Raw genomic sequence first — 14,229 nt, 5'->3', positions numbered from 1 at the left:
CAAAGTGTAGCTTGAATGACGTGCTTGTTGATTTTAAAATCATATTCAGGACATAACTTGCTAATATTACGAGCGAAGCGCCACACATCGCAGCAAAGTGCATGAAGCAAAACAATTCCTGCTCATTGTCTTGAAGAGGCAAGGATTGGATGTCTGGGTTTGTTGTTTTGTAATACATCATATTTCACAATTACATGTGTAAACAGACCTATTGGCCTTTTCAAATTCAGACCTCAAAAGGTATTTGACCACAAAATTCACTACCACTGCAACTAAATTGGCTGCACTGGGGATATAATTTTGTGAGCTTGCTCACAAACCAGTTGTTAGTGAAATGATGACCAATTTACTAACTACAGTAACACTTTGCAGTGAATTATCTTGAACTCATAATTCACGTGTCTACTTTTACCATAAATTGTTACCCTCACAGGGAATGTGATGGTCTAGTGGTTAAGAGCTTGAGACCAGACAACACTCAATTCAAATCCCAGCCTGACCGGAAAATCACTAAGGGTCCTTGGGCAAGGTCCTTAATCCCGTAGTTGCTCCCAGTGTGTAGTGGGCGCCTTGCATGGCAGCACCCTCACATCATGGTGAATGTGATGCATTGATGTGTAAAGCAGTCTGATGCAGATGGAAAAACGCTATATAAATGCAGTCCATTTACCCTCACTGCTCACTATCTTTGTTTAGATTGACATTAATAAAGAAATATGTTGAAAAACCTTTTGCCATAATCCACACGATGTACGATGTTACAAATAACTTTCTAACAGTCACCACGGTGTAGACATTTTTGTGTGTGTAATAGATCATTTTATTCTATACTCATATACAGTATGGGGTGAAACTGTCTTTCTGAGCAAGTTTCCAACAATTTAAGGCTGGTAAAAATGTGACAAATTTTGGAATACGTATCAATAGCTAATAAGTACATTTTTACTGTCACTTTTACTTTAAATCCTCCATTAGCAAGCAACAAAAGACCTGCAAGAAATACCTTTTTTTTTTTCTTTTACTCAAAATGTATTTCCCTGAAATATGTTTTAAATTTCTTGTTTTTTTTTTTTTTTAAGGTTTAAAGCATCGTGGGTAAATCTGGATTCTACGTTTGACTCGTACTCTCACGCGCGCCACCAGCTCAGGCAGTGGACACTCTCGTTTTTGCCGAACAACGATATACAGTTTCTGTATATTCTGTATTAGTACGCGCCCGCGGCCGACGTGCTTGATACAAAAAGTAGTTCCCAGACCTGCGATGACAGTGCGTTTTCATGGGTACCAAAAACATCAGGAGTATATTTGGCTCAAGAACGTGTGTATTTCGTGTGTTTTTACGCCTAAATGTCAATACTGACACTCATCCAGCAAATTCGTGCTGGGTCAGGCAAAAGTAGTCCAGCGAGCTATCCCACAATGCCAAAATAGCAGAGATATCGTTCCAACGAGACTGCCACGATGAGCAGTGTGGGACTGTATGATTAGTCTCGCGAGATTACGCAGACGAAACACAAGTCATGTGACAAGTCCGTAAGCGCGGAAGAAGAAGCCTTCGGTTTCAACAATAACAAAATAACACGGATACAGCTTAACATTGTTAAAGCTGAGAGGTTGAAATACATTTGTACATTTAATTCGGCTTTACAGTAATGGACGGACCTATCAGAACGACGTCAGACGCCGCGTCGGCCCCACCTTATTCGAGAGGGTGAGAGACCACTTTACAGTGTTGGCTAATGTGAGCTAGCTTAGCTTGTTAGCTAGCTACGGAGGCTGTGTTTGTGCAGCTGCAGACATTGTCCTCAGAAATATCCTCTTGCGGTGTCTTAACCCGAATCAGGCTTTACAGAAGGCTTTTATGTGGCTTGCTGTGTAATTCTGAAGCACACCGCATTAATAGCTCATGGACATTGCCACGCCAGGGTCGGTATCATCTTGATGTGGTATTCTCTGTGCTGCCTGTCTGACTCTCCGATTCTCCTGCAGGAATGAAAGCTCCTTGGTTTCAGCCCTGAAGACGTTACTGTTTTTCACAATCTTGATGGTCACGCTGCCCATCGGGTTATACTTTACAACAAAGGCTTACGTGTTTGAGGGTAAGGTTTATTTGCAGGGCAGTGTAAATTTGTCAGTGTTGACTGGGGTTCATGTTTTTAGGTGAAAGGACACTGCTTCACACCTTTGCATTGTCATTTTTGTTCCATGAAAAAGGTGTTTGTTACTGGAGCAGTAGTCATATCCACAAGAGTAAACCAAGTCAGCAGCAGGTTTATTCAAAGAGGTGGTTATCTGCATGCATCTGTATTCATAATAAAAAAAATTCTGTACATACATAGCCTTGTTAATTATTGCTTAAGTAGACACGTGGTGTAAATGATTGAACATCAGGCTCCTGAGCCAAAGGACTTGAGTTCAAATCCCAGTCATGCTAAGCATTTTCTCTTCTTTTTTTTTTTTTTTTGTTACCTCCGCCAGGGAGGTTATGTTTTCGGTCGAGTTTGTCTGTTTGTCAGTAGGATAACTCAAAAAGTTTTGAACAGATTTTGATGAAATTTTGTGGAGTGGTTGGAAATGACAAGAGGAACAAGTGATTAAATTTTACTGGTGATCTGGATCACGATCCGGATCCAGGAATTTTTTAAAGGATTCTTCACCATTGCGGGATAGGGGGAATTTTGACATTCTAGTTTCTAACTCCACAAAAACAAGGCAGAAAGGCTTAAAAAAAATTAGGGTGTAACATAGTCAACTATTCTATCAAACAACAAAGTTTGGTGATGATCGGATCCGGATTCCGGATTTGGTGATCCAGAATCAGGGGCGTAGGCAGAAATCATAAAGCGGGTGGGCCCAGAAAAAATCAGACGGGCCCAACCTTTGGGGTTGTAGGTGAGGTGTAGGTATTATAATACACCGTTTGAAAAAGTTTGCCTCGTTTGGACATCGCAAACAACGTTATCACTTAGCCTACAGCACTGGCAAAGTGAGCACACAGACGCCACACGTCAGACACAAGTACTCTTTGTGGATAATGCAAGCTGCAGTGCAGCGCCACACACACACACACACACACACATTCAGTGCAAGTCTGGTAGCCTACTTGGCTGGGCCTAAACCCAAAACGTCAATAGGTATTTAAATAAGGCATTGTTTCAAAAATGAATTCCAAGTTTAATGATGAACACATCTCAGCCAACTGCACAGACGCTGTGTGCACAGTTACACAGATGCAAAGTGTCAGACACAAGCACCCCATGGACAATGCAAGCAGCAACGCAATGCTTAGTCATGTAAAGTCCTTTAAAATAAAAATTCAAAATATATCCGCAACATAAAAACAGGTTGGCTCAGCGGTCAAATTATAAAATTGATAAACAATGGAAACCATGGCTCGGCGGCCAAATTAAAAACCATCAGAACGGACACCAACATGATTTGTGGCAGTTGCAATATAATATTAACAATTAGGCCTATTTAGAAGAAAAAAGTAATTAGTGGTCTCACACTTACATTTGATGAATCCTTTTAATGCTACAGCAGGAGACGATGTTTTTTTTTTTGTTGAACTCTTATCGCGTCATCATAGTCCAACGATTCGGTCAGTTCTCTTTCAAGGGAAAGCACGGAGAGTGCATTCAGTCTTTGAGTCAACATGGTTGTTCTGGTGGACGTTTGTATTCATCTAACAGTAGAAAACAGCGAAATCCGCGAAGTAGTCAGGGCTATTTTTTGCAATTATTAGAGTTGTTTTAAGGCTGTAAAACCCCTCACTACACACTTTATACACTTTTCTCAAACAGGCATTAACATTTTCTCACTTTTCTCTCTTGTGTAAACACTCTCTTTTTTTCTTCTGGGCGAGAAGATTATGAACAGATACACGCAGAACTTTCCCTTCGCTCACTGCCTCCGGAGGTACAGATGCGGGACCCACAAAGAATCCAAGTCCTCTCTCGGTGGCCACGGAGCTCTGCGGCTGTGGTCAACATCCGCATCAAAACAGCAAGCGTAGTCTCTGGACCTATTGCCAGATTTTGTGCAATTCTGCACAGCAGACAGGAGGGCGGTGTGAGTGGCCCGCTGCTGCGTTTATCGAGCCCGCAGAAAGCGCATCGGAGGCAGTGAAAGCAATTGCGGTGATGCCGACTGGTGCCGCGACCGGCCCGCCTGATAAGATGCAGAACACAATGCGCGTTTAAAAAAAAGGAGCATGCAAAATTGCTCTAAAAAAATCCGTGAAACTGCGAGGCCACAAAAGGTGAACCGTGTTATAGCGAGGGAGCACTGTACTCTGAAAATGAATTAATAAAAATCACAGAAGATGAACAAGATTTTTTTGGCAAAATTTATTAATTGTCGCTCAGTGCTAATACAATACCATATCATAGGAATACAATGAGGCAACAACAGGTGACAGTCAAGTGTAGACTCAGCCTTCTCATTGGATGGGGCGGGCCTGGCTGACAAGTGGGCGGGCCCAGGCCCACCCCTCTCTATGCGTAAGTCCAGAATATGCAAAAATACAGGGAAAATAGAAAATGTGTCACTGTGAGGTGACAAATGAAGCTAGAGATGCACAACTAACACCAAATTGTAGCTGAATCTGTACTGATTCAGTAAGGTGTCATCAGATTTGATGTAGCTTCAAATGTTATGGAGCTAGATCCAGAAGAAAACCGCCATTACCAAAAAATCATTTTTTTATACAATAACTTTTGAACTAATAAAGACATAAAAGTGATTCCAGGTTCTAGTGGTATGTTTTCATGGTCAAGATGTCAAATATAAAGGAAAGAAAAGTGTATGTATCATAGTTTTGGTTATAACCACTGAATTGTTGAATAGATCACTGTGCCAAGGAGGGAATCTCTTTAGGGTCAGTAACCCTATGGCCAGTGGTGGGCACAGATAACCAAAAATTAACTTCGGATAACAGATAAGATAACTGAAAAGTTATCTTTGATAAAGATAAACCACCCAAAAATGTATCATAAGTTACAGATAATCGATAACCAATAATTCCGGTGTGTCTATGGGGACATTTACAGTTACTAAAGAACTGAAATTGACTTTGTAACACGATCGCTTTGAAAGCATCAAAAGCGATAAAAGACCTAAAGAACTAAGCAAGAATGTTTGACCATGCTGCCCTCTGCAGGAAGCAGCACAGAAAATCCTGAGAGCACCCACTGAATCAACTCTTTACTAATCATAATCATTTTTCTTTCAACATTCTGCCCCTGCTGGAAGCTCTTGTTTACAACAGCGCTCTACCACAGAGGCACACCAAGAGCAGCCATAAGGCCAGCTCCCTATCAAGTTTCAACACGCCCGGTCAGGCGGAGGTCTTGAAAATAGTCATAGTAATTATGGTTTTTTGAAATACTGATAGAATAACTCCATTAATGTCAATTCTGTCATTTGTACCAAGTTAAAATATAACATATCTTTAATGTTGAATAAGGCACTAATTCTGACATTTTGTAACAAAACACAGACCGCAAAGCATTCTGGGTTAAAAGTGCTAAACAGTGATGGGTTCAGTACTCCCATTATGTAAACCAACACGTTAATGGGACGTGTGTCGTGTGTTGGTTAAAGATAAATATGCTTTTGTAAAATATTCCATTTTTATTTGTAAAAACAGGCATTTTACGGAGCCCTGGAAGTGTCATCGCAATTGCCATGTTTAAAACTTTTATGATGTTGTAAACGTGCACTCAATATTAGTAAGTAAGTAAGTAAGTAAATTTATGTTATATAGTGCCTTTCACATGCATAAGGCCCATGTACACACGTTGTCGGGTATTTGTAAACACGAATATGTTACCCTTTCAGTTTGGAGAAAAAACTTCATCCACACTACGTCGTTTAAAAAAAAAAAATCCATCCACATCGAACCGTATAAATGTGTTGTAATTAGTCTGCAAACCTTTGGGTGGCGGTACTGATTAAAATTCATCCAATCAGGAGCCTATTCTCTCTGTCGTCACTTCCACCAAAAACTAAAAACATGGCGCCAACCTCGTCGTGTGGACCGATAAGGAGTCGGAATTACTTCTAACCGTAGTTTTAGAATACAAAGTTAACATATGCACACAAAAAGCGCCTGAGACAATGGACATACCAACACTTTGAGAGCAGCCATGTACCCAGACATTTAATACTGTCATGAACACTCCTGGCCAGTAGATGGCAGTAGCAGCCTTGAAAAAATGTCAAACAAACATTCCAGATAATCCGTGGTCTGCTACATTTAAGATGCGTGGAATCTAACAAAGCAAATACACTAAGGTCTATAAACCCAGAGAATATATTCACGAGAGTTTTAGGCACTAGAGTTTTAATGCTGTTATCTTGGACCCTGAACAGAGTGTCTGAAATGCATTTGTCCTGTCGTGAACGTCTGAGATTACCTTATGCTACCCATATGCATTGCTGCCTGGCACAGCATGTCTCACAAAACCTTAAAAATTAGCACATTACTTTAAAACGAAAACATATATCTGATATTTTCACTTTATAAACTTCAGACATGACAATAATTTTAAATAACTTGTCTAAAATGATTGGTTAAAATTTGAACCATAAGTTAAACATGTATGCCTCTGGATGACTTGGTGACATTGTGATTATATTAGTATGGTGTTAAAGGAAATGACTTTTTTTTTGGTCACCAGTTCTCCTTTGCTTACAGACGATAGAATGGTTTCTGTTTGCAGAGAGTAGAAGAACATGCCTATTAGGAAACTTTTAACAGGTAGGTCTCAACAGCTTTAACAGTTTTAAAAATATTTTTCACTGTTCAGCTTAGTTTAGTATGTTATCGGTCTAAAAGTTATCGTACGGTAATTTATCGGAAGATCATTAGTCCGATGATGGTTTTTAAATTTATCTAAAAAGATAATCCAATAATGAAAACATTATCTTTGATAATTATCTGTTATCGGAAGTGTGCCCACCACTGCCTATGGCCTTGGTGGAGGTTTGCACTCTCTGAGTGCTTCTAGTTTCAAGTGTAAAATATATTTATGACAATCATTACCACACATTGCAAATATTTTGGAACCAAAGCAAGTGTTGGATTGTCACTTCAAAATGTAATATTGGCCATATAAAAATAGGAAAAAAGTAAAGGTACATAGACTCACAATCGTGCCCTAGATTGACCAATCAGAAGCACTATGTTCAGGAGAATCGCATATTATCAGTACAGCAGTTTACGGCTAAACACCGCCCAATTCAACGTAAATAAGATGATTGACATGTCTGGCTTTGTTTCAGGAAATCTACCTAACCATGGTTGTGACAATATTGCGTAAGGCAGTGAGTGTAATTGGTGCATTGATAGAAATAACATGACAGTGTGACAGACTTTTATGCAATATTCAAGATCATTTAGTGCATGCTGACTCATTACTTTTAGAGATGTACCGCTTCAGCTGTGAAATCCAGTAAACATCACATTTGTTGGTTGACAGTAATGCAACAATTTTTTGTATAGTACACAAAAATGAACTAAAAGTGTCCTGTCTAGGGTTAGGTATCAGGAACCGGTTCTTTTCGAGAATGGTTAGGAACTAATTCGATCACCGATATCAGTAACCTTTTTTGCTTAATGATTCCGTTATCAGTCCTTCAGAGAGGCCGTTGTTTTTGAGGGTGTTTGTCGGGAAAATGATGATTTCTCTGCGTTGATTGCAGACCCTGCAGCGGGTCTATAATCAACCGCTTGCAGCGTGGCTCTGCTTTGAAGCTTGAAGCAATGAAGCAGTACTCCGACCCGCTACTTCGTTGGTTCTTTGCTTCACTGCTTTTCAGAAGCTGTAAATCCACTTCTTAACCCCTCTCATAGCCATTAAAATATGTCAATCGTGAGTTACTTTTGTGCAGATTAAAGTCACATACAGGGAGTCCTGTCTTGTTGTGAGAAAGAAACGAGAATTGCCCTCCGTTCCGTCTGCACAGCTCCAAACACTGTGCGGCTCTCTGCCGATTCAAGTTAGAAAGATAGTTCAGTTGGAATTAATCAAAGCGAATCGCCATTTAAATCAAATGACACCTCTCTCCAAATGTTGTAATACAAGTGATAAGCTGCAATCGATCAGAACTTTTTTTTTTTTTTTTTCTCCTCCCAAAATGAGATGTCCTGCACTGAAGTTCAGCAGCCGGCTGAGTTCAGCTCAGAGGTATGGTTTGACCTTCATGCCAAAATGTCTGAAAGGAAATTTTGACAAAAAGTACAAATTTGGTTTATTTCTCTTTATGTCCAGAGATCAAGGATCCAGTGACCAATATCATTTATTTACTTTAAGACTCAGTAAACTGTTGCTGACAGAGAAAACCTGTAAAGCCTACTTTTAGTACACAGAAGATTCACAAGAGGTATCGATAAGGAATCGGATCGATATTGGCATCGATATTGATAAAATCTTATCAATACCCATCCCTAGTCCTGTCTCGGTGTAAAGTTATAAATATCTCTTACATTAATAACTGAATCATCACCAAACTTTTATAAGTTCTTCTTGTAACAACAAATATTTAGCAAGATTCACAAATATCAGTTAAAAACTTTAAAGTAATTTTGATAACGATGAAAAGTGCTTTTCCAGTTGCAATAAATGTCATGTATGCTCTTGCAAGTTTTCATTCTGACAGTTTTTTGAAAGTTTTATTTATTTATTAATTTCGGTCCAAGAGTTGTGGCACACGCTGACTGATTGAGTAAAATGATCTGAATAGATTTAATTAATAATTTGTCCAGTAGCAAAAATTGTTAAATGTGTCAATTTTCAGTGGTTTCCGGGTTGATGGAATGAGTGGACAAACAATGACTGCGAGTGCGCAGAGTTTCTGGCCCCGAACAGAAGATTAACCAATGAGATATTGCCTTCACATGTTGGCAGTCAGTGACAACATGTCTGTTGTTTTCTGTGAGAAGCTGATGGGAAAATTCCATCTAAATGGATGTCTTTAACAAGGGAAAAAAAATGGACAACAAGAAACGGATTACTTAAGTGCAGAAAGTTGCCTGGTTTTAAACAGATAGGAACTTTTTAAGCTGCCATCAGAGCCAAGGTTTCCTGTTGTAATATAACACTGTGCAAAACATTTCGGTGAAGTAAATTATTGTCCGTGTGGTTATCATTGAGAAAAAAACGACCTCACATCATCTGTCGCAGCAGACGGAAACCTGCCATGACTGTTTCTCTGCTTACGATATGAGAAAGCAGTTTAAATGTTGACTGGGCATCCACCAGCAAGCTACAAACAAGTACAGCACAAAACAAACGTACAGCCACCGGGAAAGTTCTCTCTGATATCCAATCAAAGTTTGAGCCTGTACAGAACATTCTGTTTATGATGAGCAGCATTTCCAAGCAGTCTCATAAAATACTGTCTCAACTAATCCTGCTAAGACAAATATAAAACCAATCTTCTTTGTGGAGCTTTAAGACAAGCACATGATTAACGTATCAGTGTGCAGCATTCAGGGATTCAGGAAGTGTTCATACAGAAGCCTGTGTTTTCAGATGAACAAAGAATAACTTATCTGCTTTTTCTCCAGCTATGACATTTTTCTTGTTTTGTTTTGTGTTCCAATTAAAGGGTGTTGATGTGTGTTCGTATCTAAGTGTAACTTCCAAAAACTTGAAGGCACCCCTATTATTTTTATTTTTGCATGAAAAGTGGTCAGAGTGGGAAGCTGCACACACTTCAGTGTTGTCACTGTTAATAGTTGTCCACTTTTCTTTTCCCAGGTTCCATGAAGATGTCAAGCTCCGACAGCTACTTCTATGCAGCCATCGTTGCTGTGCTTGCAGTGCATGTCGTGTTGGCGTTGTTTGTTTATGTAGCCTGGAATGAAGGCACACCTAAAGGAAAGGGCAAACATGAATAGGCATCCTTATCAGCTATTTATATCAGAGGGGGATGTACACACACGGGAATAGAACCACAGCCTCCTGTTGTGAGCTTCGGCACTGAACCTGGCATCGTCTATATAGGAATGTGAAAGGGGGGGGGGGTTCAAATCCTTGAGTTGGGGGTCCAGTGGGCCGTAGGGCCCCCGGTGGGGTTGAGGGGCAATGCCCTCGGGGGGCGAAGCCCCCCTTAAGCAGAAGCTTTTTGAGGATTTCGAGGAGTAAAAAGCTACATAAATTCATTTGAAACCCAAAATGTATCATTTTAGGAAATACATTTTTAATACAAATAGTCCTTGCTGGGATTGGATCAGTTGCCATAAGAACCACCCAGGAAGAACCAAGAGAAACATTAATGCAAACTTTATACCTGCCTGCGGTTGCGAATGACAAACCAACAGGCGTGAAAAAACTCAGCCATGCGCACGAAGGTTCAAGCTTGGCTGATGCAAGCGCACATGATTCAAATCCATATAGTTTTACAAAAACTATAACTACATGTCACTCCCTCCCAATCGGACCGGGAGTGACATGTTTAGCCGCATGTTCTCCTTGAATTGTGGCTGTCTGAGTGGTGTCCAAAAATGAGGTGGGCTTCATAGATAATTGGCAAGCTTCTGGGGAAAACCTGGTCTTGTTAGGAGAGACGGCACCATCCCACTTTGGAGAGCAGCTCTCATTTCTAGAAATCTGGCCAATTTTCTTAAATCCTCCAAACCGTGACTATCCAGGGTTGGGACCAGGAAGCAGAGTTGTAGTCTTACACACCTCTCTGCAGCTTCTCTCCCCCTGCCATCCCCTCATTACCCCATCCCCGTAGAGACGGGCCTGCTCCCAGACTACCAATAACCAGCAAAAATCTATTTAAGCAAAAATTCAAAAAGAAAAAATAATATAGCACCTTCAACTGCACCACAGACTAAAACAGTAAATGTGGTATCATTAAACATTAGGTCTCTCTCTTCTAAGTCCCTGTTGGTAAATGATATAATAATTGATCAACATATTGATTATTCTGCCTAACAGAAACCTGGTTACAGCAGGATGAATATGTTAGTTTAAATGAGTCAACATCCCGAGTCACACTAACTGTCAGAATGCTCGTAGCACGGGCGGGTCGGAGGATTAGCAGCAATATTCCATTCCATTATTAATTAATCAAAAACCCAGACAGAGCTTTAATTCATTTGAAAGCTTGTCTCTTGGTCTTGTCCATCCAAAGGAAGTCCCAAAAACCAGTTTTATTGTTATTATCTATCGTCCACCTGGTCGTTACTGTGAGTTTCTCTGTGAATTTTCAGACCTTTTGTCTGACTTAGTGCTTAGCTCAGATAAGATAATTATAGTGGGCGATTTTAACATCCACACAGATGCTGAGAATGACAGCCTCAACGCTGCATTTAATATTATTAGACTCTATTGGCTTGCTCAAAAGTAAATGAGTCCACCCACCACTTAATCATATCTTAGATCTTGTTCTGACTTATGGTATGGAAATAGAAGATTTAACAGTATTCCCTGAAAACTCCTTCTGTCTGATCATTTCTTAATAACATTTACATTTACTCTGATGGACTACCCAGCAGTGGGGAATAAGTTTCATTACACTAGAAGTCTTTCAGAAAGCGCTGTAACTAGGTTAAGGATATGATTCCTTCTTTATGTTCTCTAATGCCATATACCAACACAGTGCAGAGTAGCTACCTAAACTCTGTAAGGGAGTATCTCGTCAATAGTTTTACATCCTCATTGAAGACAACTTTGGATGCTGTAGCTCCTCTGAAAAAGAGAGCTTTAAATCAGAAGTGTCTGACTCCGTGGTATAACTCACAAACTCGTAGCTTAAAGCAGATAACCCGTAAGTTGGAGAGGAAATGGCGTCTCACTAATTTAGAAGATCTTCAGTTAGCCTGGAAAAAGAGTCTGTTGCTCTATAAAAAGCCCTCCGTAAAGCTAGGACAATTTCTACTCATCACTAATGAAGAAAATAAGAACAACCCAGGTTTCTTTTCAGCACTGTAGCCAGGCTGACAAAGAGTCAGAGCTCTATTGAGCTGAGTATTCCATTAACTTTAACTAGTAATGACTTCATGACTTTCTTTGCTAACAAAATTTTAACTATTAGAGAAAAAATTACTCATAACCATCCCAAAGACATATCGTTATCTTTGGCTGCTTTCAGTGATGCCGGTATTTGGTTAGACTCTTTCTCTCCGATTGTTCTGTCTGAGTTATTTTCATTAGTTACTTCATCCAAACATCAACATGTTTATTAGACCCCATTCCTACCAGGCTGCTCAAGGAAGCCCTACCATTATTTAATGCTTCGATCTTAAATATGATCAATCTATCTTGTTAGTTGGCTATGTACCACAGGCTTTTAAGGTGGCAGTAATTAAACCATTACTTAAAAAGCCATCACTTGACCCAGCTATCTTAGCTAATTATAGGCCAATCTCCAACCTTCCTTTTCTCTCAGAAATTCTTGAAAGGGTAGTTGTAAAACAGCTAACTGATCATCTGCAGAGGAATGGTCTATTTGAAGAGTTTCAGTCAGGTTTTAGAGAATCATAGTACAGAAACAGCATTAGTGAAGGTTACAAATGATCTTCTTATGGCCTCGGACAGTGGACTCATCTCTGTGCTTGTTCTGTTAGACCTCAGTGCTGCTTTGATACTGTTGACCATAAAATTGTATTACAGAGATTAGAGCATGCCATAGGTATTAAAGGCACTGCGCTGCGGTGGTTTGAATCATATTTATCTAATAGATTACAATTTGTTCATGTAAATGGGGAATCTTCTTCACAGACTAAAGTTAATTATGGAGTTCCACAAGGTTCTGTGCTAGGACCAATTTATTCACTTTATACATGCTTCCCTTAGGCAGTATTATTAGACGGTATTGCTTAAATTTCATTGTTACGCAGATGATACCCAGCTTTTATCATCCATGAAGCCAGAGGACACACACCAATTAGCTAAACTGCAGGATTGTCTTACAGACATAAAGACATGGATGACCTCTAATTTCCTGCTTTTAAACTCAGATAAAACTGAAGTTATGTACTTGGCCCACAAATCTTAGAAACATGGTTTCTAACCAGATCCTTATCTGGATGGCATTACCCTGACCTCTAGTAATACTGTGAGAAATCTTGGAGTCATTTTTGATCAGGATATGTCATTCAAAGCGCATATTAAACAAATATGTAGGACTGCTTTTTTGCATTTACGCAATATCTCTAAAATCAGAAAGGTCTTGTCTCAGAGTGATGCTGAAAAACTAATTCATGCATTTATTTCCTCTAGGCTGGACTATTGTAATTCATATTATCAGGTTGTCCTAAAAGTTCCCTAAAAAGCCTTCAGTTAATTCAAAATGCTGCAGCTAGAGTACTGACGGGGACTAGAAGGAGAGAGCATATCTCACCCATATTGGCCTCTCTTCATTGGCTTCCTGTTAATTCTAGAATAGAATTTAAAATTCTTCTTCTTACTTATAAGGTTTTGAATAATCAGGTCCCATCTTATCTTAGGGACCTCGTAGTACCATATCACCCCAATAGAGCGCTTCGCTCTCAGACTGCAGGCTTACTTGTAGTTCCTAGGGTTTGTAAGAGTAGAATGGGAGGCAGAGCCTTCAGCTTTCAGGCTCCTCTCCTGTGGAACCAGCTCCCAATTCAGATCAGGGAGACAGACACCCTCTCTACTTTTAAGATTAGGCTTAAAACTTTCCTTTTTGCTAAAGTTATAGTTAGGGCTGGATCAGGTGACCCTGAACCATCCCTTAGTTATGCTGTATAGACGTAGACTGCTGGGGGGTTCCCATGATGCACTGTTTCTTTCTCTTTTTGCTCTGTATGCACCACTCTGCATTTAATCATTAGTGATTGATCTCTGCTCCCCTCCACAGCATGTCTTTTTCCTGGTTCTCTCCCTCAGCCCCAACCAGTCCCAGCAGAAGACTGCCCCTCCCTGAGCCTGGTTCTGCTGGAGGTTTCTTCCTGTTAAAAGGGAGTTTTTCCTTCCCACTGTAGCCAAGTGCTTGCTCACAGGGGGTCGTTTTGACCGTTGGGGTTTTACATAATTATTGTATGGCCTTGCCTTACAATATAAAGCGCCTTGGGGCAACTGTTTGTTGTGATTTGGCGCTATATAAAAAAATTGATTGATTGATTGATTGAACAGGAAGGAGAAGTTCCCTTTATTTCTCAGCTTATACATACAAACATGTTTTTACAAAACAGACAAGTGTAATTGTGTGTCTACATGGGTATTTAAGCCTACTAATCTGTTT

General features: G+C 39.9%; 1 protein-coding gene across 1 annotated transcript; it reads left to right on the top strand.

The window, feature by feature from the left end:
* Window positions 1-1,531: 1,531 nt before the first annotated feature.
* On the top strand, window positions 1,532-9,965 carry LOC117520078 (vacuolar ATPase assembly integral membrane protein VMA21-like). The gene is made up of 3 exons (XM_034181380.1): window positions 1,532-1,711; window positions 1,990-2,099; window positions 9,768-9,965. Exons 1-3 carry the CDS (start codon window positions 1,653-1,655, stop codon window positions 9,905-9,907), a joined length of 309 nt encoding a protein of 102 aa, XP_034037271.1. The 5' UTR covers window positions 1,532-1,652; the 3' UTR covers window positions 9,908-9,965.
* Window positions 9,966-14,229: the final 4,264 nt, after the last annotated feature.

This window comes from Thalassophryne amazonica, chromosome 11 (assembly GCF_902500255.1).
Source record: "Thalassophryne amazonica chromosome 11, fThaAma1.1, whole genome shotgun sequence".
In the NCBI taxonomy this organism is placed as follows: domain Eukaryota; kingdom Metazoa; phylum Chordata; class Actinopteri; order Batrachoidiformes; family Batrachoididae; genus Thalassophryne; species Thalassophryne amazonica.
This window is presented reverse-complemented; position numbering and strand designations above follow the sequence as displayed.

What these genes read in the sequence shown, in the direction of transcription:
- LOC117520078 (XM_034181380.1), top strand. Translation starts at nt 1,653, where the DNA reads ATGGACGGACCTATCAGAACGACGTCAGACGCCGCGTCGGCCCCACCT. An exon ending in GCCCCACCTTATTCGAGAGG is followed by an intron (nt 1,712 to 1,989) that starts GTGAGAGACCAC and finishes ATTCTCCTGCAG; the next exon opens with GAATGAAAGCTCCTTGGTTT. An exon ending in AAAGGCTTACGTGTTTGAGG is followed by an intron (nt 2,100 to 9,767) that starts GTAAGGTTTATT and finishes TTCTTTTCCCAG; the next exon opens with GTTCCATGAAGATGTCAAGC.